Source organism: Pantherophis guttatus, chromosome 11 (assembly GCF_059756535.1).
Source record: "Pantherophis guttatus breed Tessera chromosome 11, ASM5975653v1, whole genome shotgun sequence".
NCBI lineage: Eukaryota > Metazoa > Chordata > Lepidosauria > Squamata > Colubridae > Pantherophis > Pantherophis guttatus.
In genome coordinates, this window is record NC_142073.1 from 20,937,601 (window position 1) to 20,962,624 (window position 25,024).

The 25,024-nt window shown below is 42.8% G+C and overlaps 1 protein-coding gene across 2 annotated transcripts in view; it reads right to left on the reverse strand.

Annotated features, from left to right (window-relative positions):
- Positions 1-25,024, reverse strand: part of GNAO1 (G protein subunit alpha o1) — a 254,600-nt gene that overhangs the window by 8,194 nt on the left and 221,382 nt on the right. The window contains exons 7-8 of one of the 2 annotated variants that reach the window (XM_060681554.2): positions 21,013-21,166; positions 1,441-15,696 (exon numbers count right to left, since the gene is read on the reverse strand). The exons of the other annotated variant lie outside the window; for it this stretch is intronic. Of the exons in view, the coding sequence (XP_060537537.1) occupies positions 15,509-15,696; positions 21,013-21,166 (342 nt within the window). The 3' untranslated portion in view covers positions 1,441-15,508. Of the gene's footprint in view, positions 1-1,440; positions 15,697-21,012; positions 21,167-25,024 lie in introns of those variants that run through there. 2 annotated transcript variants of the gene reach the window in all.

Consider the following 25,024-nt stretch of genomic DNA (forward strand, 5'->3'; position numbering starts at 1 on the left):
GGTGGAAGAGGAGAAAAAAGGGGGATTGGAGAGAGAGAGAGAGAGAGAGAGAGAGAAACCAAGTTAAGCTTAAGAGAAAAGAACAATGGCCAAGCCAGCAGTGAAAATACCGAAGTTAAAGAACCCTGTTGGATGAATTATCATTTAGGATGCAGAAGAAGGAAGAGAATCAGAGGTTAATTTCATTTGGGTTTTGTCCCCGTCTTCATGCTGCTGTCTCTCTCTCTCTTTTTTTTTTTTTGCATTACTTTGAGCATGTAATTCAGGTTTAAAAAAAAAAGATGAGGTCATGGCTGCCACTGTTTGGAAGTCCTAATGCTTTCTTCCTAGTTTTCTTGCTCCTTTAAGTCATCCAGAAAATTCACCTCGCGCGATAGAGTTGGTGAGAATAAGAAAGATGATACACCTAGTTGAGGAAGTGAAAAAAGTCAGAAGTCGCTGTTTTCTTATCCTTTTTATCTTCTGCATTTATCTATCATCTATCTATCTATCTATCTATCTATCTATCTATCTATCTATCTATCTATCTTCTTTCCTGTCATTCTTTCTTTCTTTCTTTCTTTCTTTCTTTCTTTCTTTTTCTTTCTTTTCTTTCTTTCTTTCCCTTTCCTGTCTTTCTTTTCTTTTCTTTCTTTCTTTCCCTTTCCTGTCTGTCTTTTCTTTCTTTCTTTCTTTCTTTCCTTCCCGTCCCTCCCTCCCTCCCTCCCTTCCCTTCCCTTCCCTTCCCTTTCTCTATTTTTGTTTCTTTCTTTTTCTTTCTTTCTCTCTCTCTCTTTCCCTCCCTCCCTCCCTTGATATTTCTTTGTGTTTGTACTTTAACTCACAATAAACTCCAATTTTTTAAAAAAACAGACTTATTTCAGTGGTGTAGTCATAGCTTTTTTGATCTTCTGCTAGTTACCTCCCTTTCTTCCTCTATGCTATTCTGTATTCTTTAAATTCTTTACATCTTTATAAAAAATTTTCAAATCTCTATGTGCACTCTTCTCTTTCTCAGGAAACTGTTAGGATGAACAATTTCCTTAGTAAGAAGTGGTGTAGACATGTTCCGCTATATTTTTACATATGAATTTCCTCCCATCTGTCTTTGTTAGTTAAAGGTGAAGGAGCCTCTGCAGTTTTTACTCCGCTAGTTGTTGTTGATTCTACGGGGTGGTGCATTTCTATGGTCATTTCTATGGTCATGTGGCTAGTAATGGATGTCACGGAGCGTCGTTACCTTCCCACCAAAGTGGTACCTATTTATCTACTTGCATTTGCATGTTTTCAAACTGCTAGGTTGGCAGGAGCTGGGGTGAGGACGGGAGCTCACCCCATCGCATGGCACTCGGGTCTCAAACCTGGACTGTCGGTTTTCCAGCCGACAAGTCCAACCTCTTAACCTCAAGCCATCGCACCGCCCTGTACTTTGTAGAGGGAAATCCAATAAAGTGTCTCGGACACTAGAAAATAGCTGGCACTTTATTAAAGATTTGGTAACTAATAAATACATGACAGCCAATAAATTATTACAATAAGAATCAAAAGAACTCTCGGACTGGACTGAGGCTCATTCACACATCATACAAAATGATCATTAAAACCGTTGTGGCTGATCCAACATGGAAAAAAAAATCGGAATAAAAAGATTCTGCAGCTAATTTGCAAACATAAAGGAGAGGTTCAGCAAACTCCCGTCTCCTTCAAAACTCTTATCTCTGTAAAGCATTTTAAGCAGCCAGCAGGAAAAAAGAAAGAAAAAAGAGGCATGATAGGAAAAAAAAAAAAGGAAATATCAAGAAGACTGGATAATATATTACAGGGTTGCATAGGACTCTCCAGATTGGCTCCAGACCCATTATTATTTTTTTATTGCGACAGAAAGGGAAAATCATTAAATACATGTAGATCTAAAGATACCTTTGTGTTGCGCTCAACTCCCTGGAAAGTCATGGGCACATCCAAACAATTTCCTTGCCAGCCATATATTTTATTTATTGATCTAATGATGCTCATAACCCATTCCATTTCCAGGAAACTCTGGATGGTAGAGGATAACAGCCACCATTATAAACATACTTTGCCATTGATTTCTACCTGCACCCTTTTCCCTTCTTTTTCTACAATAGTGGCCACAATTGTGGAAAAGTGTATTTTTGAGGTTTGATGGCTAATAACACCACTTTTGTTTGGAGTTTAGAGATAATCATATTCTACTGCTGGAATGGCTTGGGAATAGCCCAGACCTTCACCCAATTGAAACTCTATGGAGCCGACTAAAGAAACCTGTTAGTCAGAAGCGATCCAGCAATAAAACCTGGTTAATAGAAGCAATCCTTCAATCTTGGTTTCACATTATAATAGCTGCAGAGCTAAAGGACTTGATTCACTCCATGGGAAGACATTGTAAGGCTGTCGTACATGCTAAAGGTTAACCGACGTGATAATTTTTGTACATCTCGTTTTTTCTATGGTGATCATTTTTGTATATCTCTATTTTTTCTACGTGTTTCACTTTTCTTCTTTATACTGTAACTGCTATTCTAATAGCAAATCCTTCATAAAAGTTATTGTATTACATTCTTATTTAAATTATCTTTCCATTGATATATAATTTTATGCTACTCCAAAAAAAAAAAAAGTGATGTTATTAGCTAGTTTTAGAAAATACACTTTTCCCAAAAGATTTCCAGAATTTTGGCCACTACTGCAATTTGCAGCCCTGGAATTCTCTGAATGTCTCCCATCAAAGGCCCAACTGGCCGGATCCTATTTAGCTTCAGAGCTCAGCAAAAGGTTGGTCAGATGCTCCCACTTGTTGAGACACCTATCGATAAACCCGATAAAAAACAGTTTCCAGGGTATAATCTCTAAATCTCTGATCAAACAATTTGGGATGGCCAATGTCGGAATCCCATCGAATTATTCAATATTGCCAAAAATCAGGAACGAGATTTTCTGCCTTTTTAAGGTGGAAAACAAAGTAAAATTGTAACACAGACGTTCTGCTAGATCAAATGTTTTTCAATAAAATGACAAAAAGCAGCGTTGGGCTGATGCACCTTGATGCATGCAAAAAAGGGCTGGAGGTTGTGGCATGATGCTGCTTGCATCATGTGCCCCCCTCACTCCTCCTACCACTATAGCATAACCCCAAAGTAGGTTGTCAAGTTTCGAGGTCGTCTCAAATAAATTGCATTTCAAACAAAGTCTTTGAAGAAAACTCCCATTTATTAAGCACGACATTCAAAGCGCGACTCATCGTAGCCAAACACTGACTTCCAGACCCAAAACTCTCCCTTTCCGTTCCCCATTCCCCTGCACTCATTGGCCATCTTCCAAGTCACTCTACCCCTATCTACTGCTCCACTCAAAGGAATTTCCCCCCTCCCATCCCATCTCCTAGGGGATATTATCTCCAGGGAAAATAAGTAGGTGAAAAGTCAAACATCCCTTTCCAGATGCCTCCGCTCCTCCTTCTTATGTCAGCACTAGAGTAGATGCAGCTTGAAGTGCTGAAATAGGTTTAATGCAGTCAAGCAACAAAGCTCCCTTGCGTCCCTGTTACAAACTAGGAAATGCAAGGGATTACAGCAGAGGTCCCCAACCCCTGGTCTGGGCACTGGTCCGTGGCCTGCCAGAAACAGGGCAACACAAACAAACGAAGCCCCATCCGTGGGATGCAGGCAGCACATGAAACTATGGCCCCTCCAGTCCACGGAAAAACCTCTCTCCACGGAACCAGTTCCTGATGTCCAAAAGATTGGGGACCACATCACTGGATTACAGGGTCGTTAAAAGAAAAAAAAGTCACATAAATCACAACTTGCTGGCTTCACACACCACACAAACCTATAAATAGGATGGTGATGGCGAATCTATGGCATGCATCAGATCTCCATGGCGTTTGTTTTGTGAGCTTCTGTTTCCCTGCAAACAACAAAACGGAAGGTCACGAAAGAAAAAGATCTTACTTCTCGCCACGCTGCCGGTGTTGGGATGCCCCACCTCTCTCCAGCCAGCAGGTCTTCGGGTCTCTACTGCACATGCACGCATGTTTTTGCATGTCTGCGTGCATGTCCATGCATGTCCGTGTATGCACACGTGTGCATCTTTCAGTTTGGGCATGTACGCACATGCAGTTTGGGCAGTCAGTGTCTAAAACAGGGGTCTCCAACCTTGGCAACTTTAAGCCTGGAGGACTTCAACTCCCAGAATTCCCCAGCCAACACAGCTGAAGTCCACCAGGTTTAAAATTGCCAAGGTTGGAGACCCCTGGTCTAAAAGGTTCACCATCACTGAACGAGAGTTTATGGACCACATGGGTGGATTCTAGACTAAAAAGGAAAGAAGTTACATTATGACTTACAGTGATGGATTAAGGCAGCCTTGATATATAGCCTCAATTATATCTTCGTGCCGAAGAAAAATTGAAAAAGAGATCCCTAAGGTACGAAAAGGCCAAATAGTCATTTGTTTTACATCACCCTCTCCTTACAAGGGGCTACATCAGGGGTGAAATACTCCCGGTTCGGACCGGATCGCCTGATCCAGTAGTGATGGAGGCGGGTGGTTCGGAGAACCGGTAGCAAAAATCCCTGCCCCCCCCATGCCCAACTGAGCCACACGATCATCAGAGGCTTTTTTTTTATTTTTAAAAGCATTTTTTCTACAACCTCTTGGGCTGAAGAGGTTATAGAAAAAATGCTTTTAAAAGTAAAAACAAAGCCTCTGCCAATCAGGCAAGTCAGCTGGGATCGTCAGAGGCTTTAAAAGCATTTTTTAAACAACCTCTTCACCCAAAGAGGTTGTAGAAAAATGGTTTTAAAAGTAAAAAAAAAAAAAAAAAAAGTTGGCCATGCCCACTCAGTCATATTACCCCCCCCCCACCAAGCCACGCCCACAGAACCGTTAGTAACAAAATTTACATTTCACCACTGGGCTACATACAACATGTTATGCAGGCACAGGGAGTAAAATCTCTCTTGGAATGTTCCACACTTTGCAAAACATCTTCCCATTTTGACAGTCACTATTAAATAGGATTGCGGGATATGTTATCCACGGCGAGGCAGTGGTGGGTTGCTCCCGGTTCGGTCCTGTTCTTGCGAACTGGTAGTATCGGTGGCAGGAGGCTCCGCCTACCCGCCTGGACGTCATCATGAACAATCTGCGCATGCTCCCGTTACGAACAGGTAGCGGAGGTAAGTAAAACCCATTCCTGGGGTGAGCATTGTATTACCAAGCAAGCTTTTAACCGTTAACACAAACTGTCTCGTCGTCAGCCCTTCTCTGCAGTGCAGAGATAATAAAAACCCAGCAATTTACTGCTTTGAGGCTCAGTTTGGCGTCATAGGTATTTGTTACAAGCCACCGTGCTGCCATAATGAGATGCGCACAATGATATCATTCCTACCAACGATGTCAGTAGGCAATTCACATCAGTTGAGTCACGATATGAGTTGTTTGGTGCCGATGATGTCACGCAGTGCAATTTGTCATTTGTTTTCTCTTCAATGTGGCACAACAATCAATTCTCTGCTAATGAGCTACAAATATCACCAACATTAATAAGACCTTCAGGGGCATAGAAAGCAATGTAAGATGGCCACAGACAGTGTAAGATGGTTACTGCAACACTGTAGCTCGTCGCACCATGAGAGCTGTCAAAAGCCTCACAACCTCACCTAAACCCACATTTTAAAGCTCACGTCTCATTTAAACGTCAGAATTCAAAGTCATTGGGCTGCAGAAGTCAAGCAGATGTTCTTAAGGGTGTCAATATTGCATTTCTACAATAGCTGTTTCACATTCTTTATGGCAAACGCATTTGTGCATAGCCACAATGTTTGAGTCCAGAGCAAGCATTTCCCTTCCCGTTATATTTTGGCACGGATTTCCTTGGCTTATGACCACAACTGAGCCTAAAATTTCCGTTGCTAAGTGAGACATTCGTTAAGTGAATTTTGCCCCATTTTACGACCTTTCTGGCCACAGTGGTTAAGTGAATCACTGGATCACACGGTTGTTAAGTGAATCTGACTTCCCCCTTGATTTTGCCAAATCCCACTCCTGGCTGGTCTCGCCCACCCCATCCCTCCCAGGAGTCCCCATGTGGCCCATTTTGGATGCAGGTAAATGCAAGCTGTGTGCGGAGGCTCAGGGAGGGTGAAAAATGGGCCTATCGGAAATTCGGGAAGCTCCAGGGGGCCTCCACAGCCTGGAGAGGCCGTTTTCGTGTTCCCAGAGGCTCGAGGAAAGCCTCCGGAGCCCGGGGAGGGCAAAAATGCACCCCTGTGGTGCAGGAGGCCACGCCTACCATGGCCACGCCCACCCAGCAACCGGGCAATGACCCTCTTGCTAAAATTTTTGAACTGTTTCTGACAGTGTTGGTTTTCAGGAAATAAGTGTGTTAGGAATTGGGGGGAAACTACAGTTTAGATTGGAAGAAAAATGGCAGATTTGTAGAGGAGAATTTCTGAATTCTGCTCGAGTCCCGAAAAAGTTAAGATTCTGATCACATTAAAAAAAAAAAGGGCTGCAAGTTTCTAACCCTTCACATTGTGGGCAGAGCTTTAAAAAAAATCTAGAAATAGTGACTTAGGTAACCATGACTCTATGAAGACTTTTCAGAAACGAAGCGATTATTTCTCCATCCTGCCCTTTTCCCTCTGTCGCAAATGGAGAATCAATTAGGCAGACCAGCCACACAGATAATGAGGTATGCTACACAGAATGAAACAATAGCAATAACATAAATGCATCATTGCAAGTTCGGACAGACCAGGTTGGGGACAGACTATCCTGGGGGGAAAAAAAATCTATTTATATGGTTGCTAAAAGTCAAAACCAATTTAACAGCACACAACTAAACATCCATCAGTCAGCAATCTCTTCAAGGTTGTGTGATTTATACATTGCAACATTGATCTTTCTTGTTACTGCATTCCTGGAATACAGAATGATAGCATCCTTAAAGACCCTGTTGTTCCACCAGGCCGGGCTATCAACATAATAATTTTAAATTGGGTGTTTGAAATTTCTGGGGTTTTAAATTGAGCCGAATTATTTAATAATTTTAAATTATTTTAATCGATGTTTGTCTTGTGCTTTTAATAGGCTGTACACCGCCCTGAGTCCTTCGGGAGAAGGGCGGTATAGAAATAAAATTATTCTTATTCTTATTCTTAAAGCATGCAATATGGACCAGAGGTGGGTTTCAGCTGGTTCTGACCAGTTCTGGAGAACCTGTTGTGGAAATTTTGAGTAGTTCGGAGAACCGGTAGTAAAAATTCTGACTGGCCCTACCCCCATCTATTCTCTGCCTCCCAAGTCCCAGCTGATCAGGAGGAAATGGGGATTTTGCAGTATCCTTCCCCTAGAGTGGGGTGGGAATGGAAATTTTACAGTATCCGTCCCCTGCCAGGCCCACCAAGCCACACCCACAGAACCGGTAGTAAAAATTTTTGAAACCCACCACTGATATGGACGCTTTTCATATGAATATTATAGATTAATTCACATTTGCAGAAGGCACTCGTGTTGAAGACGCCGACTATTTCTTTGTGAGCGTGACTCCTTGGAGAAGCCCTTTGTCACTCAGTACTGATTTACTGGTAAATAGGGAAGCTTGCTTGCAAAAGGTGAAGAGAAAAAAAAAATAACCCAGTGTGTCCTGTTTGTTGTGGTTACTCATCCCTGCAGAGGGCAATTATACAACAATGAACTAAGAATATTGCTAAGTTTAACAGGAGCATGTCTCTATTTGCAGATTAATTAACCCTCCCTCTTTTTGTGGCAAAAGATAGAATGTCCTGTTGAATTGCTTTGAGATTAAGACAGTAATGTAGCTTCCTCCAATGTCCACCCCTATGACATGCCATTCTATGGGAGAAATTCTACGGCATGAATTTCTAGAACAGGGGTCTCCAAACTTGGCAACTTTAAGACTGGGAGTTGAAGTCCATAGGTCTTAAAGTTGCCAAGTTTGGAGAATCCTGTTCTAGAACATTCCATGCTACAGGAGGCTATTGTCAGGGTTTCAATGAATGCCCTAATTAAATCAAGAGCCTCGAGCCAAGCTTCAAAAGAAATCCAGTTATTTATTAGGAGCTTCATGTCAGCACGTTCCCAAATGAAACCAACTCTGACCCCCACATAATTTACAGCCCCAATCATAACCTTGTTTCCCCCCTCTCCCCAGGGTGTATCATCAATCACATTCGCCAACGGAGCAATTTCACGGGTGGTAGAGATCACTCCCCTCCGGTCACTGTGGGTAACCCTGGGAGACAGCCTTGAAAAAAATATCTCTGAAATGTGCTTCTGTCTTTGGCTGCAATGCTGCTTTGTCGGTTTCCCATCCTCCTTGCCTATGGCAATTTGAGAACAGGCCACGGATGCTTTGCGAGTTGACAGCTATATTAAGATTTTAAAAGCCAAAGATAAGGAGATGCTTTAAGATTGGGAAACACTGCAAAAATTTATATGCCAGTCTTGACTTTGGGATTTCCACCAAGGCGTTGATTTAGGATTCCCCGTCAATGTGCCTGGGTAAGATAAGTAGAATTTTACTATATGCAAATATTTAAGGGTAGAAAGAGCTTGTGTTGTAGCAATCTAGTGCATTTTTTCGGCGATGGTTAGACGAGACGTCCCTGCAAAAATTATTGCAGACGGATTAGGTGCCCTCCAAAAATGCTGAGATTGCACCTTCCCAAATTCCCAAGCAGAATGGGTCAACAATCACATCATTTCATACATTTGGAAGGTACCAAATCCATGTTTTTCACATTGGCCGACTTCTAAGATGTGTGGATTTCAAATCCCAGAATTCCTGAGCAAGCCACGAAAATCAAAATCCCCCAGAATTCCCTCTGCTGGCTGGGAAATTCTGGGAGTTGACGTTCACCCAGTTTAAAGTTGCTAAGGTTGAGAAATAATAATAAAAAAACCCCACCCTAAAATTATTGCAAAGATGTTCCAGGTAAACCGAACGTCCACTTATCCTTCACAGTAAGATCGGTGTAATTTCAGCCATTTTAAGATGTGTGGGCTTCCTGATGGCTGAGGGATTCTGGGAGTCCACACACCTTAAAAGTGTCTGAGGCTGAGAAATACTGCCCTAAGTAGAGTTACAATCGAATTCCAAATCTTTTAATTTAGGCTTTCATTCAGAGAAGTATCGGATGTGAATTTGCTTCAAAGCACAAATAAACACATTTCTTTTACAGCTCTGAAAATATCCAATAGGAATATTCTCAAAATATTACCCAGCTGTACGACTAGACTTTTCCCAGTTGCAATGGATGGCTGTGAAAGTTGGCCCATTAGAAAGACTGAGTGGCAAAGAATTGAGGCCTTTGAACTCTGGTGCTGGAGAAGACTCCTGCGAGTCCCTTGGACTGCAAAGCGATCCAACCGGTCAGTCCTAGAGGAGATCAGCCCTGACTGCTCTTTAGAAGGCCAGATCCTGAAGATGAAACTCAAAAGACTTTGGCCACCTAATGAGAAGGAAGGACTCACTGGAGAAGAGCCTAATGCTGGGGAAGACTGAGGGCAAAAGAAGAAGGGGTTGACAGAGAACGAGGTGGCTGGATGGAGTCACTGAAGGAGTCGGCGTGAGCTTAAATAGACTCCAGAGGATGCTAGAGGACAGGAAGGCCTGGAGGAACATTGTCCATGGGGTCGCGATGGGTCGGACACAACTTCATGACTAACATTAAAAACAACGACTAGACAATGCTCCCTATTCAACGTCCACTTTTGCAAATACGTTGACAGTTGGCTTACATTAACACTTAGTCCATTGTATATTTTGGCTTAAATTAGGCAACAAAGATAAAAAGCAAAAATGAAACCCATCCATTCAGCATTACTCTTCAATAGTTAAGCCACTGATCCCCAGAGACATTTTCCAAGAACACGTAGAGTCCATTGTTCACGTTCTTCTCTCAAGCATCTACAATTGCAGTAATTTGAAGTTCCCAACCAAGTTTTTCATTTCATTTCTATTTATTTAAGTATTTAGAGGATGTATATTGCCGCCTGGCTCCCATAGTGGCTCATAAAAACAGAATAAAAATAGAACACCTCTTCTCACCTGGTGCCAGAACAACTGACTATCAAATTCCTGGCCCAACCCCATCAGAACCCCAGCATTAATTGAATAAAAGTAGAAGTTGATCACCTAGGTGTGAATTTCAGACTTAGTTTCAGAGTTAGGTTTCCAACAATACAGCATTTACATTCAACTCCCCTCTAGCTCAACTATGTTTTTGCCATTTTTTTGAATGTGGTTCCTTCTTTTTATGTACAATGAGAGCGTATGCACCAAGACAAATTCTTTGTGTGTCCAATCACACTTGGCCAATAAAAAATTCTCTTCTCTTCTCTTCTCTTCTCTTCTCTTCTCTTCTCTTCTCTTCTCTTCTCTTCTCTTCTCTTCTCTTCTCTTCTCTTCTCTCCTCTTCTCTCCTGTTCTGTTCTCTTCTTCTTTCCTCTACTTCAGTCCAGGGGTGGTATTCACTTACCTACGCTACCGGTTTGCAAATGTGAGCGCACACGCAACCTCTGCACATGCACAGGACCTTCACGCATGCGCAGTGTCAAAAACGGGACGTGATGACGTCTGGGCGGGTGGGCGGAGCCTCCCTCAGTCGCCTCTACCGGTTCACCCAAACCGAATAGAACTGGCTGAATACCACCACGGCTTCAGTCTCTGTCTTGTCTTACTTATTTATTTTTCTTCCCGAATGCCCTTCCTTCTTTTTTATTCTTCCAAAGAAAGTCCATACAGTTCATTTGAATGCAGGCAGTCCTCGAGTTACAACCGTTCATTTAGTGACCGATTGAAGTTACAATGATATTGAAAAAAGTGACTGATGATCGTTTTTCCCAGTTACGACCGCTGCAGCATCCCCATGATCGTGTGATCAAAATTCGGATGTTTGGCAGCTGAGACATATTTATGACGGTTGCAGTGTCTCAAGGTCACTTTTGAGACGAGCAAAAGTCAACGGGGAAGCCAGATTCACTTAACAACCGAGTTACTAAGTTAACACCTGCAGTGTTTCACTTAACAACGGTGGCAAGAAAGGTCTTAAAATGGGGGGGTGGAAAATCACATAACTCTCTTGCTTAGCAAGAGTCATTTTGAACTCAATTTGTTGAAGACTCAATTATTACTTGTTCTTTTTTTTAAAAAAATTAACACTTCTAGTCTAATAATTAACAAAGCATTCCAAACTCTGCAGAAGATCCATAACAGATTCCTGAGGGCAGGCTCCTATTTCGTATCTTATCACTTCATCGTTTCTGCTCTCATCCCATTCCCCTAAATTCCATTAGCTGAAACAACTTTACATTATCTCGTGTCTCTAATTGGCAAGGGCAATCTGATGCCTTCAACGCATCTCTTGGAACATCTCTCCCATAATCCCCAGTTAGCACCACTAACGGTCAGGATGGTGGATTATGGGGAAATTGAGCCTGATACATACAGAAAGCATCCAATAAGAAGATATTTGTTTTTCTACCTGATAATTCAGATTCAGTTAAGATCTACCTGCCTTCCGTAGATGCATACAAACCTAGCATTCTTCTACGGTTTCAGGAAAGCCAGATAGTCATAAAATTAAGAGAATAATAAAGTTGGAAGGGACCTAGTCCAACTCCCTATTCAGGCAGGAAACTCTTGACCAGTTCAGGCAAATGGTCGTCCAATCGCTTCTTTAAAAACTTTTTTTAAAGTGATGGAGCACTCACAACTTCTGGAGAACTTAATCCATGACTTTCCACAGTAGGTTTTGCAACTGTTTCCTTCTGGCCTTTGAATGTGTCTTTTGCTACTTTTCCCATTCCAAAATCAACTTCCTTGGACTTTCTACTTGCCTTCGTTCAAACTGAGGAGTCCCCGGCATAACTCTTAGCTCCATTATCCGTCTCGCTTGGTTTTTCTTTCATCTATTTACTCCCACATTTCCCGCGATTTCCGATTGCCCTCTGCCTCATTCACACGGCACTTTTTGACGCTCTTGTCATCTCAAACCAGATTCCAACCTCCATTGCCTCTTCTTCACTCTGACTATCACAATACCTGATAAATCTAACTATGAGCCAGGAACACTGCCTTGGACCGTAATTCTGTTGGATATGGTGGTGAACCATCCTATTTATCTATTTGTTTGTACCGTGCCTTTATTACTTTAACTCAAAGCAACATATCCAACATGACTTCCTCCTTCTTGTTTGCCCAGCACAACAACCCTGTGAGGGAGCGTCGGGCTGAGAGAGACTGGTCCAAGGTAACCCAATCAGCTTTGATGTCTAAGGTGGGACTAGAATCACTGTCTCCTAGTGCAGGGATGGCTAACCTTTTTGCCATCGCGTGCCAGGAGCGGGGGTGGGGTGAGGTGTCAGCCGCGTGCATGCCCACACCCATAATTCTATGCACCCTGCCCCTGCACATGTGTGTGCGCGCTCCCCCACTCCCCCCACTCCTGGCACGCGATAGGATGGTAGGACTCCAGAGCCTTTCTAGGAGTCTGGGGAGGGCAAAAATGGCCTTCCCCATCCCCCTGGAGGCCAGAAATGGCCCGTTTGCCAACTTCTAGTGGGACCAGAAGGCCTGTTTTTTGCTCTCCCCAGCCTCCAGAGCCTTTCTAGAGTCTGGGGTGGGCGAAAACAGCCTCCCCCCACCCCCCGGAGCCCTCCAGAGACCAGAAATGGCCCGTTTGCTAACTTCCGGTGGGAGCTGAGCTCGTAGTGCCCACCGATATGGCTACGTGTGCCACCTGTGGCACGCGTGCCATAGGTTCGCCATTGCGGTCCTAGTGATTGGCCCAAACTCACCCAATTGGCTTTCGTGGCTAAGGCGAGACTGGAACTCACAACCTCCTGCTTCCTAGCCTGCTATCTTCACCCCCAGGACCAAACTGGCTCTCCTTACTTCCTTTTCTCTACTCTACTTGATTGGCCTTGCTCCTTACCTTTCTAAAGAAGGAAGGTACACAAAGCTGGTTTCAAATTTAAAAGGATCCTGTGATGGGACCTTTGGTGTGCCCATCAAAATACACGGTCCCTTATTTATTTAATTTATTTATTTATTTATTTATTTATTTATTTATTTGGTTTATATGCCGCCCTTCTCCGGAGACTCAGGGCGGCTTACAAGGCGTTAAGCAATAGCCTTCATACTTTTGTATATTTATACAAAGTCAGCTTATTGCCCCCACAATCTGGGTCCTCAATTTACCTACCTTAGAAAGGATGGAAGGCTGAGTCAACCTTGAGCCTGGCGAGATTCGATCTTATTTTAATTGCAGACAGCTGGTGTTAAATTACAGAGCTCTATTTGTTGAGCTATCCAGGCTCCTTTATTTATTTATTGGTTCGATTTATATGCCGCCCTTTTCCGGAGAGTCAGGGCGGCTTACAATGCGTTAAGCAATAGCTTGCATACTTTTGTATATACCTGCTTAGTAGGGCTTTCGGCCCCCTCTAAGCGGTGTTCTTTTTTTATACAAAGTCAGCTTATTGCCCCCACAAACCGGGTCCTCATTTTACCTATCTCGGAAGGATGGAAGGCTGAGTCAACCTTGAGCCTGGTGAGATTTGAACTCGCAGTAATTGCAGGCAGCTGGTGTTACTTAACAGTGCTTTAGTCTGCTGCGCCACCAAGGCTCTTATGTCATCCTTATTTCTTTCCATGAAAAATGAAATCTTTGCTTGGCAGACTGTGTTCTTTGTGAACCTCTCATTCAGCTGCCCAGAGGTGTGTGTGTGTGTACTATAAGATGGGTGGTTATAAGTTGTGGGAGCTCCATTACTGGAGGTTTTCAAAAAGAGACTGGACAGCTATTTCTTCAGGATGGTGTTAAGTTAAGGAGGTTAGACTAGAAGACCTCCAAGATCCCTTCCAACTCTGTTATTTCAGTTTATATCAGGAATGTTGGACACATTCATGATGTAAACCTATAGTTCCAGTTTCATGTTTTCTGAAAAAGGCACATTACTCCGGCAGGGTGCTAGAAAGATATTTTGCTAGACAAGCCCAACAATTATCCGCTTCCAATGAATAAATGGGAAAAAAAAGAAAGAATTCTGAACCACAGTGAGAATGAGAGTGGAAAACACAACCTTCTCAAGATGAGGACAACTCTGATCCTGGGAGTTAAAACGGAGCAGGCTGCTCTTTTATCCGATTTAAGACTTGGCCACTGATTGTCTAGTCCTTAAATGTGTGGATCGGGTATGTTTTGCTTGAACGGCAAAAATGAATACACGGAATTCTTGCTCTTGAAATTCAATATTCAGGAATTTCGGAGGCATTTCAGAATGGACAAACAGTAAAATTTGGAGACACGAAAGTCCAGGTTGGGTGGAAGGGAAGAGATTGGAGGGGGAGGGAGGGAGAAACAATGAAAAAAAATGTATCAGCCAAAACATTAATAATATATCTATTTTTTATGATCTTCTTAGGCTTTTTGTGAAAAAAGAGATCAGAGAATTTAAAAGCAGAGGAACAGAAGTGGGAAAATGGAAAGAAGAGTTGAAAGTTTGAGTAAGATTTGGGAAATCAGCAATTTTTACAAAATTTCCTTCCGGGCATTTCCGGAGCTTATTCACGGGGTGAAATGCTCCCGGTTCAGACCGGATCGCCTGATCCGGTAGCGATGGAGGCGGGTGGTTCGGAGAACCAGTAGCAAAAATCCCTGCCCACCCCCTCTGCCCAGCTGAGCCGCACAATCATCAGAGGCTTTTTAAAAACTTTTTAAAGCATTTTTTCTACAACCTCTTCGGCCGAAAAAATGCTTTTAAAAGTATATATATATAAAAAAAGCCTCTGATGATCGTACGGCTCAGCTGGGATCGTCAAAGGCTTTTAAAAAAAAAAACCTTTTTTTCTTTTAAATGCCTCTGACGATCCCAGCTGAGTTGCCTGACCGGCAGAGACTTTTTAAAAAATCCTCTGCCGATCAGGCAACTCAGCTGGGATCGTCAGAGCCTTTTGAAAGCATTTTTTTTACAACCTCTTCGCAGAAGAGGTTGTAGAAAAAATAGTTTTAAAAGTTAAAAAAAAAAATTGGCCACGCCCACCCAGTCACATTACCCCCCACCACCACCAAGCCACGCCCACAGAACCGGTAGTAACTAATTTTAGATTTCACCACTGAGCTGATTATTCTCTTTATCCCTTTCGTGTGTATACGGAGGAGAAAAACCCTGTGAATGGAGACACCGGCAACAATTTTCAAGATCTTTTTCCCCACCATAACAGACCAAAGTGGAGTGCAGAACAGTAATGGCAGCAGTGAGAGGCTCCACCCATCCACTCCACATGTGCAGAGCGAACCAGCGCAAACTGGTAGAAACCAACCACTGGTGCAGAACCTATGCTCCCCAACCCTTTCCTCTGAAAGAAACGGATGGGTCTTAGGGCTACATAAGAAGAGTAAGGAGACCGAATCAAACAAAGCAATGAATTGAGATTCTTCTACAGGCCGGAGGGGGAAGGGAGGGAGGGGTTTTAATATAGTCCACATCCGCGCAAATTATTGGCAATTATGACATCAGTTACAGCATCAAAGACAAACTGGATGTTGTTGGTGTCGGTGGCACAGGTGATGTGAGTGTATATCTCTTTGTTGGATGACTTATTCTTGCTCTCGTACTGCGTCTGGATGTAAGTCACCGCATCCGGGAAGTTGCTGGTTCCTGCAAGGGAGAGAAAGAACAGCCAAGTGAAAGTATGTTTTGAAGGGCTCCCCCCCACCCACCTCCCCAAGAAGAGACTGTCCATGTTGGCTCCCCTTGACAGGAGGGCCAACCAATCGAGAGGAAGAATGAAAGGTTTTGGAGAAGCGAGGTTTGAGTTTCCTCAATAGTATAGAATAGAGTAGAAGAGAATAAAATAGAAGAGAAGAGAAGAGAAGAGAAGAATGGAATAAGAATGGAGTAGAGTAGAGTAGAGTATAGAGTAGAGTAGAGTAGAGTAGAATAATAAAAGAAGAGAAGAGAAGAAAAGAGAAGAATGGAATAAGAATGGAGTAGAGTAGTGTAGAGTAGAGTAGAGTAGAATAGAATAGGAATAGGAATAGGAATCAGAATAGAATAGAATAGAATAGAATAGAATAGAATAGAATAGAATAGAATAGAATAGAATAATGGAATAAGAATGGAGTAGAGTAGAATAATAAAAGAAGAGAAGAGAAGAATGGAATAAGAATGGAGTGGAGTAGTGTAGAGTAGAGTAGAATAGAATAGGAATAGGAATCAGAATCAGAATCAGAATCGAATCGAATAGAATAGAATAGAATAGAATAGAATAGAATAGAATAGAATAGAATAGAATAGAATAGAATAATGGAATAAGAATGGAGTAGAGTAGAATAATAAAAGAAGAGAAGAGAAGAATGGAATAAGAATGGAGTGGAGTAGTGTAGAGTAGAGTAGAATAGAATAGGAATAGGAATCAGAATCAGAATCGAATCGAATCGAATCGAATCGAATCGAATCGAATCGAATAGAACAGAATAGAATAATCGAATTGAATCAAATTGAATCGAATCGAATAGAAGAATAAAATAGAATAGAATAAAATAGAAATAGGAATAGAATAGAATAGTGGAAGAAGAATGGAGTAGAGTAGTGTAGAGTAGAGTAGAATAGAATAGAATAGGAATAGGAATCAGAATTGAATCGAATAGAACAGAACAGAACAGAACAGAACAGAACAGAACAGGGACCTTGGGGGTCTTCTAGTCCAATCCCCTGCTTTGGCAGGAAACCCTATACCATTTCAGACAAATTGTTATCCAAAATGTTCCCAAAACACAAAGTTTTGGGTTCTGTAATGGTAAAGAATTCAAGGTATGTTTCCTGGGAATTCCCAAAACTGTATACAGGTAGTCCTCGACTTACAACAGTTTGTTTAGTGACCAAGAGCCGCAGTGATGCAGTGGTTAGAATGCAGTACTGCAGGCTACTTCTGCTGATCACCAGCTGCCAGCAGTTTGGCAGTTCAAATCTCACCAGGCTCAAGGTTGACTCAGCCTTCCATCCTTCCGAGGTGGGTCAAATGAGGACCCAGATTGTTGGGGGCAAATAAGCTGACTCTGTAAACCGCTTAGAGAGGGCTGTAAAAAGCACTGAAGTGGTATATAAGTCTAAGTGCTATTCGAAATTACAATGACATGGAGGAAAGTGACTTATGACCAGTTTTCACACTTATGGCTGTTGTAGCATCTCTATGACCATGGATCAAAATTCTTATTGATGACAGTTGCAGTGTCCCGGAGTCACGTGATCCCCTTTTGCGACCTGACAATCAACGTCAAAGGGGAAGCCAGATTCACTTAACAACCATGTTGCTAACTTCACAACTGCAGTGATTCACTTAAGAACCGCAGCCAGAAAGGTCGTAAAATGGCATCACTTAACAACTGCCTTGCATAGCAATGGAAGCTGTGGCTTCAATTGTGGCTGTAAGTTGAGCACTACCTGTATTTATTTATTTATTTATTTATTTATTTGTTTGTTTGTTTGTTTGTTTGTTTGTTTGTTTATTTGTATCCCATCTTTATTATTTTTGCAAATAACTTGAGGTGCAAACACACCCAACATTCCTTCCTCCTCCTATTTTTTCCCCCACAATAACAACCCTGTTAGATGGATTGCGGGGAGGGAAGAGAGAGAGAGAGAGGGAGGGAGGGAGGAGGAGAGAGAGGGAGGGAGAAAGAGAGAGAGAGAAAGAGAGAGAGGGAGGGAGAGAGAGAGAGAGGGAGGGAGGGGGAAAGAGAGGGAAGGAGAAAGAGAGACAGGTGGGAGGGAGGGAGGGGGAGAGAGGGGGAGGGAGAAAGAGAGAGAGAGAAAGAGAGAGAGGGAGGGAGAGAGAGAGAGGGAGGGAGGGGGAAAGAGAGGGAAGGAGAAAGAGAGAGGGGGGAGGGAGGGAGGGGGAGAGTGAGGGAGAAAGAGAGAGAGAGAGGGAGGGAGGGAGGGGGAGAGGGGGAGGGAGAAAGAGAGAGAGAGAAAGAGAGAGGGAGAGAGGGAGAGAGGGAGAGAGAGAGACTGGTCCCAGGTTACCCAGCTTAGCTTTTCATGGCTAAGGTGGGATTTGAACTCATGGTCTCCCAGTTTCTAGCCTGATGCCTTAACTGCTAGACCAAACTCTGTCTCTAAACATCATGTAAAGATGATGTTTTGGATCCTTTAATTCTAAAGAACTGAAAGGAAGTTTGTTTGAAATTCCCAAAATTATGTAATACTAGCCCAGTATATAGGTAAAGGTAAAGGTTCCCCTCGCACATATGTGTTAGTCGTTCCTGACTCTAGGGGGCGATGCTCATCTCCGTTTCAAAGCCGAAGAGCCAGCGCTGTCCGATAGATGTCTCTATGGTCATGTGGCCGGCATGACTCAACGCGAAAGGCGCACGGAACGCTGTTTCCTTCCCACCAAAGGTGGTCCCTGTTTTTCTACTTGCATTTTTTACGTGCTTTCGAACTGCTAGGTTGGCAGAAGCTGGGACAAGTAACGGGAGCTCACCCCGTTACGCGGCAGTAGGGATTCGAACCACTGAACTGCCAACCTTTCAATCGACAAGCTCAGCGTCTTAGCCACTGAGCCACCGCGTCCCTTTCCCCACAGATACATTTGGGCTAATAACAACCTTGAGGTGAAGAGAAGGAGAGCTATTAACTTTTCCCATTTTCCAGACTCCTCATCTTAATCAACAAACCAAGTTGACTATGTCAACAAAGATGACAAGGGGCCTGAAGTGTACAATGAATGGTTAAGGCAACTAGGTATGTCCTGGCTAGGGATGACATGGTAGCAGTCTTCCAGTACTTGAAGGCATCCCAGAAAAGGTGTTGACCTCTTCTGTAAAACACCTGAGGGCAGGAGAAGACGAAAAGGGTGTCAATGAGAAAAGTCAGTCAGTGGCACGAACAGGTTGATTTCCAGAAGTTATGGGTGTTCCATCACTGGAGGTTAATAATAACAAGGAACGTTTTAGGGGTTTAGTTGTTTCTTCTTCTTCTTCTTCTTCTTCTTCTTCTTCTTCTTCTTCTTCTTCTTCTTCTTCTTCTTCTTCTTCTTCTTCTTCTTCTTCTTCTTCTTCTTCTTCTTCTTCTTCTTCTTCTTCTTCTTCTTCTTCTTCTTCTTCTTCTCTCCTCTCCTCCTCCTCCTCCTCCTCCTCCTCCACCTCCTCCTCCTCCGTTCTCCTTTCTCCTCCTCCTTCTCCTTCTCTCCTCCTCCACCTCCTCCTCCTCCTCTTCTTCTCCTGCTTCTCCTCCTCCCCTCCTCCCCTCTTCTTCTTCTTCTTCTTCTTCTTCTTCTTCTTCTTCTTCTTCTTCTTCTTCTTCTTCTTCTTCTTCTTCTTCTTCTTCTTCTTCTTCTTCTTCTTCCTCCTCCTCCTCCTCCTCCTCCTCCATTCTCCTTTCTCCTCCTCTTTCTCCTTCTCTCCTCCTCCATCACCTCCTTCTCCTCTTCTTCTCCTGCTCCTCCTCCTCTCCTCCTCCCCCTCCTCCTTTGATGCCCTCCTCCTCCCTCTCCTGTCCTCCTCCCCCTCCCCTCCCTCTTCTTCTTCTTCCTCCTCCTCCTCCTCCTCCTCCTCCTCCTCCTCCTCCTCCTCCTCCTCCTCCTCCTCCTCTTCTTCCTCTTCTTCTTCTTCTTCTTCTTCTTCTTCTTCTTCTTCTTCTTCTTCTTCTTCTTCTTCTTCTTCTTCTTCTTCTTCTTCTTCTTCTTCTTCTTCTTCCTCCTCCTCCTCCTCCTCCTCCTCCATTCTCCTTTCTCCTCCTCTTTCTCCTTCTCTCCTCCTCCATCACCTCCTCCTCCTCTTCTTCTCCTGCTCCTCCTCCTCTCCTCCTCCCCCTCCTCCTTTGATGCCCTCCTCCTCCCTCTCCTGTCCTCCTCCCCCTCCCCTCCCTCTTCTTCTTCTTCTTCCTCCTCCTCCTCCTCCTCCTCCTCCTCCTCCTCCTCCTCCTCCTCCTCCTCCTCCTCCTCCTCTTCTTCTTCTTCTTCTTCTTCTTCTTCTTCTTCTTCTTCTTCTTCTTCTTCTTCTTCTTCTTCTTCTTCTTCTTCTTCTTCCTCCTCCTCCTCCTCCTCCTCCTCCTCCTCCTCCTCCCCCCCCTCCTCCTCCTCCTCCTTGCCTTCAACTCATTCTGAATAGAAAGTTCTGCCCAGAACTATAAAGAAAGAAACTGATGCAATTTCTTTAGTCCACTGTTGCTGGTGATGCTAGCAAAATGCTTAATAAATTTTCCTGTTCCGCAACCAAAGCATGGGGCCCAGGCTAGGATGAGGAAAAGAACATCTAATTTAGCTTATGCTTCTTTTGAGAGAAAGGTGTTCGGTAGCAACAACATCCATATTACGTACATGTTGGACTCACGCCAAGTTCCTCTTTGTAATCTGAACCTCTTCAAAACTATCTCCGAGTCTGTTATCTGAAGGTGATTTAATCAACTATAGGGCCATATTTAGATATTCCTAATGTTTCCCTGTTGTTATTGTTGTTGTTAGTTGTGAAGTTGTGTCTGGCCCATCATGACCCCTGGACAACTTTCCTCCAGGCCTTCCTGTCCTCTACCATCCTCTGGAGTCCATTTAAGCTCATGCCGACAGCTTCAGTGACTCCATCCAGCCACCTCCTTCTCTGTCGTCCCCTTCTTCTTTTGCCCTCAATCGTTCCCAGCATTAGGCTCTTCTCCAGGGTGTCCTTCCTTCTCATTAGGTGGCCAAAGCATTTGTGAGTTTCATCTTCAGGATCTGGCCTTCGAAAGAGCAGTCAGGGTTGATTTCCGCTAGGACTGACCAGTTGGATCGCCTTGCAGTCCAAGGGACTCGCAGGAGTCTTCTCTGCCAATGTTTCCCTAACCCTTTCAAAAACAATTTTGATGCAACATCTGGTCTACTTGTGGACCATCGTTTGGGAATTTTTGCCTTAACAAAAGGCAAATGTTCTGAGTCACAAAATACTCTTCCTGTACTTATTTATTTATTTAAAAAATAAAAGGATGTGTTTTATTTACCTGTATAATCTGGAAAGCAGATAATTAAGGGGGATTTCTTAATCTTCTCTTCAAAGATGTCCTTCTTATTGAGGAAGAGGATAATGGAGGTATCTGTGAACCATTTATTGTTACAGATGCTATCAAACAGCTTCAGCGATTCATGCATGCGATTCTGTAACATAAAAGAGATAATGTGTCAGGCCGGGATGGTTACACAAAGCCATCTTCAACATGTAGGGAAGCATCTAAAATTAAGAAAGGAAAAAAACTCAAAAGGAAGCAGACAATGAGGGGTGCAACACAGCCCATATTTAAACACCAAAAATAATAATAATAATAATAATAAATGTGTACATGGATGACAACTGGGTTTGCACAACACACTTAAAGACCATGTACAGAAGATTTAACTGGGGTCAGTTTCTTTTACGGCTTCGCCTGTTGAATTCACCAAATCCGTTTGATTGGGGTAAGAGTTTAATTCGTTGTGTGAACCCAGGAAGCGGGTCTACTCAACAACAGTTAAGTATGTTGCATGAAACGTAGCCAAAGGGACGCAGTGGGTATAAGAGGCGAGCTTCAGTTAGCAGCACCGAAGCGTGTGGTTTTGTTTTTCTTTTAATAAAGCTAAATATTTTGAATTATACAAATAAATAAATAATAAACAAACAAACAAACAAACAAACAAACAAACAGGATTCCATCTCAGATAAATCACCATGCTCATGCATTTCGATGGCTGAGTGGAGGAATCGTTACTGCCCTTACAGGCCGGAGGGCAATTCATGCAGATTAGTTAGAACAGATCAGTAAAATGTTGACCGTAGGATCATTGATTGCGTGGGACAATACTTGACTGTAGACATTAACCAAGGATGGCTGGATGTCACCCTTGAATTAATCCAGAGTTGAAAGCAGTCTAAGAGGGAGAAGGCTCTTCAGGATAAGAATCTTGCTGTGTGATTTTTGGCCTTTTTGTTATTTCATTTCACATTGCTTAAGTTGGTTGGCTTAATATCGACACCCTTACGCTGACACTTTTTGGAAGGTGGAATTCTGCTCAAAACCATATCACAAAAGAAACCAAGGACGAAAGAAAAAGAAGAAGGGAAAGGGAAGGACAAGGAACTAGGAGGACCATAGCTAAGAATAATGTGAATATTTATAGTTTGATTAACTTTAGTTCATGCCTTAAGTGGGAAGATTAGATTAGATTTGTAATTTGGAGTTTTCCAATAACGCCCACAAGTTCAAATGCAAGAACGAGAGGAATGTGATTTTAGTTGGAACGCATGCATGAAATCACGATACGTGGATAAGGGATTATTAGCAAAATCAGAATCGATGCGTTAATTAAGTAGCGACAAGATACATGGCATACGGTGGGAGGTATATAGTTCACAGCAAAATCAGCCTGGGGGTGTCCTGTCCTTCAGCTGCTTTCAACTCTATGGTTTTTCTCAGTTCAAGAGAAGCTTCATACCTGCCAAATTGGGAGGATCTCTCTCAAAACCTCATTATTTTTTTGCCTTTTGTTCTGTTAGATAAGATCAGTCGGCCCAGGGAAAGTGATGGTGAAGAAGCCTGCTGGAGTTGGAAGCGAGAGGCCGAAGGTGGAAATGGAATAGCAGAAAGGAGCAGCCGTAACGGAGGTTGAAGCCAACCCGAGACAGTCATAGGGGTTATCGAGAAGCAAAGCGGATTATTAGACCAGAGAGGTGTCTTTGTTTTTGGTCTTGACGTGGCCACCACGTCAGGTGCCGTAGTTCCTGCTGAATGCGGCTGGTACAAATTGTAATTATCCAGACAAAGAGGATAGACATAAAAAAACAGAGAGATCTTTTCAAGGGATGGGAAGATCTGCTGAAGGTTCCTGAGGTAGCACCAACCCCTCACCCCTCTGCAAAAAAAACCCCACCCAACCAGGACTTTTCAACGCAAGCCATCAAAGCACAGATTTTCAACTGAAGTTCCAGTGAATGTGAGGTACCTTAGAAGCCCACTAGAGGCAGGGGTCGGCTGCTGGGGGTTCGGGAGAACCTCTAGCTAAAATTCTGTGCAGTTCGGAGAACCCTCTAATCCCACTCCTGGCTGGCCCCGCCCCTCCCAGGAGTCCCCATGCGGCCTGTTTTCAATGCAGGTAGGTGCAGGGGGTGCATGGAGGCTCAGGGAGGGTGAAAAACAGGCCTACCAGAAGTTCAGGAAGGCCAGAAACAGGCCCGTTTCTGGCCTCCAGAGGTCCTCCGGAGCCTGGGGAGGCCGTTTTTGCCCTCCCAGAGGCTCGAGGAAAGCCTCCGGAGCCCGGGGAGGGCAAAAACACACCCGCTCCCGCCATGGTGCAGGAGGCCAACTAGGCCACACACCCCCATGGCCATATTCACCCAGCAACCAGGTAGAGAATCCCTTGCTAAAATTTTTGAAGCCCACCCCTGACAAGAGGCTCATCAAAACGTGAAGGACCTTGAAGTGGGAGTGAAGAGGTGACAAATGGGGACATTTCCCCCCTACAAAAGAAAACAGGGGAAACTCATTGTCTGCTCCAAAGAGTCAATGGTGAGAACCAGAAGAATAGGTTAATGTGAATTAATGACGGGTTGTGAGAAATGTGTCAGAATCTTCAGTTAAACATAGGAATGACAGAAAGAGATTCTGGAGGTAGAACGTTAAAAAACAAACAAACCACTACTGAACAAAGCTATTCATTTGTTCCACTGAGGTGTTTTTTTTTTATAGCCACAAAGATAGCAGGCCAGGGTGAAGTTAATAAGCTCTCATCTACCACCACAATTCAAGATCCTTTTGAAAACTCCTGGATGACCATTTAGATCGTCAATGCATCATTCTTAGGCTGTCCCATGTCTGGGCAAATTGACCCTCCATTAATTAGTAAATATCATTATTTTCAGAGCAGGGGTCCAACTCAAAATTAACTTTTGGAGAACATTCTCATAGGACAAGAATAGCTTGAACTTCTTGTTTGCTTTTGACTAGCCTGGCATTTTCAGATGGGCAGAGCAGAGGGTTGGTGGACAAGAAGAGAAACCCTGCACATCATGACATCCTGACACAAACCACACCATCTGTGTCATTTGCACATTGATATCATCACCTGTTTGATGTCCTCGTGAATTCTTAAATATCTAAACTAACAGCATCCTACTCTACAACATATGGTTTTATAGACACACCAAACTGTATGAAAATAACATCTGTATGACTATCATTAAATGTTGTACCTTATGATTCTTGATGAACGTATCTTTTCTTTTATGTACACTGAGAGCATATGCACCAAAGACAAATTCTTTGTGTGTCCAATCACACTTGGCCAATAAAAATTCTATTCTATTCTATTCTATTCTATTCTATTCTATTCTATTCTATTCTATTCTATTCTATTCTATTCTATTCTATTCTATTCTATTCTATTCCATTTCTATTCTACTCCACTCCACTCTACTCCACTCCAATATTCTATTCTATTCTATTCTATTCTATTCTATTCTATTCTATTCTATTCTATTCTATTCTATTCTATTCTATTCTATTCTATTCTATTCCATTTCTATTCTACTCCACTCCACTCCACTCCACTCCAATATTCTATTCTATTCTATTCTATTCTATTCTATTCTATTCTATTCTATTCTATTCTATTCTATTCTATTCTATTCCATTCCATTCCATTCCATTCCATTTCTATTCTGCTCCACTCCACTCTACTCCACTCCAATATTCTATTCTATTCTATTCTATTCTATTCTATTCTATTCTATTCTATTCTATTCTATTCTATTCTATTCTATTCTATTCTATTCTATTCTACTACTCTATTCTATATTCTACTCTACACTCTATTCTCTTCTCTTTTCTCTTCTCTTCTACTCTACTCTACTCTATTCTATTCTACTACTCTATTCTATATTCTACTCTACATTCTATTCTATTCTATTCTATTCTATTCTATTCTATTCTATTCTATTCTATTCTATTCTACTCTCTTCTCTTCTACTCTACTCTACTCCTCTAT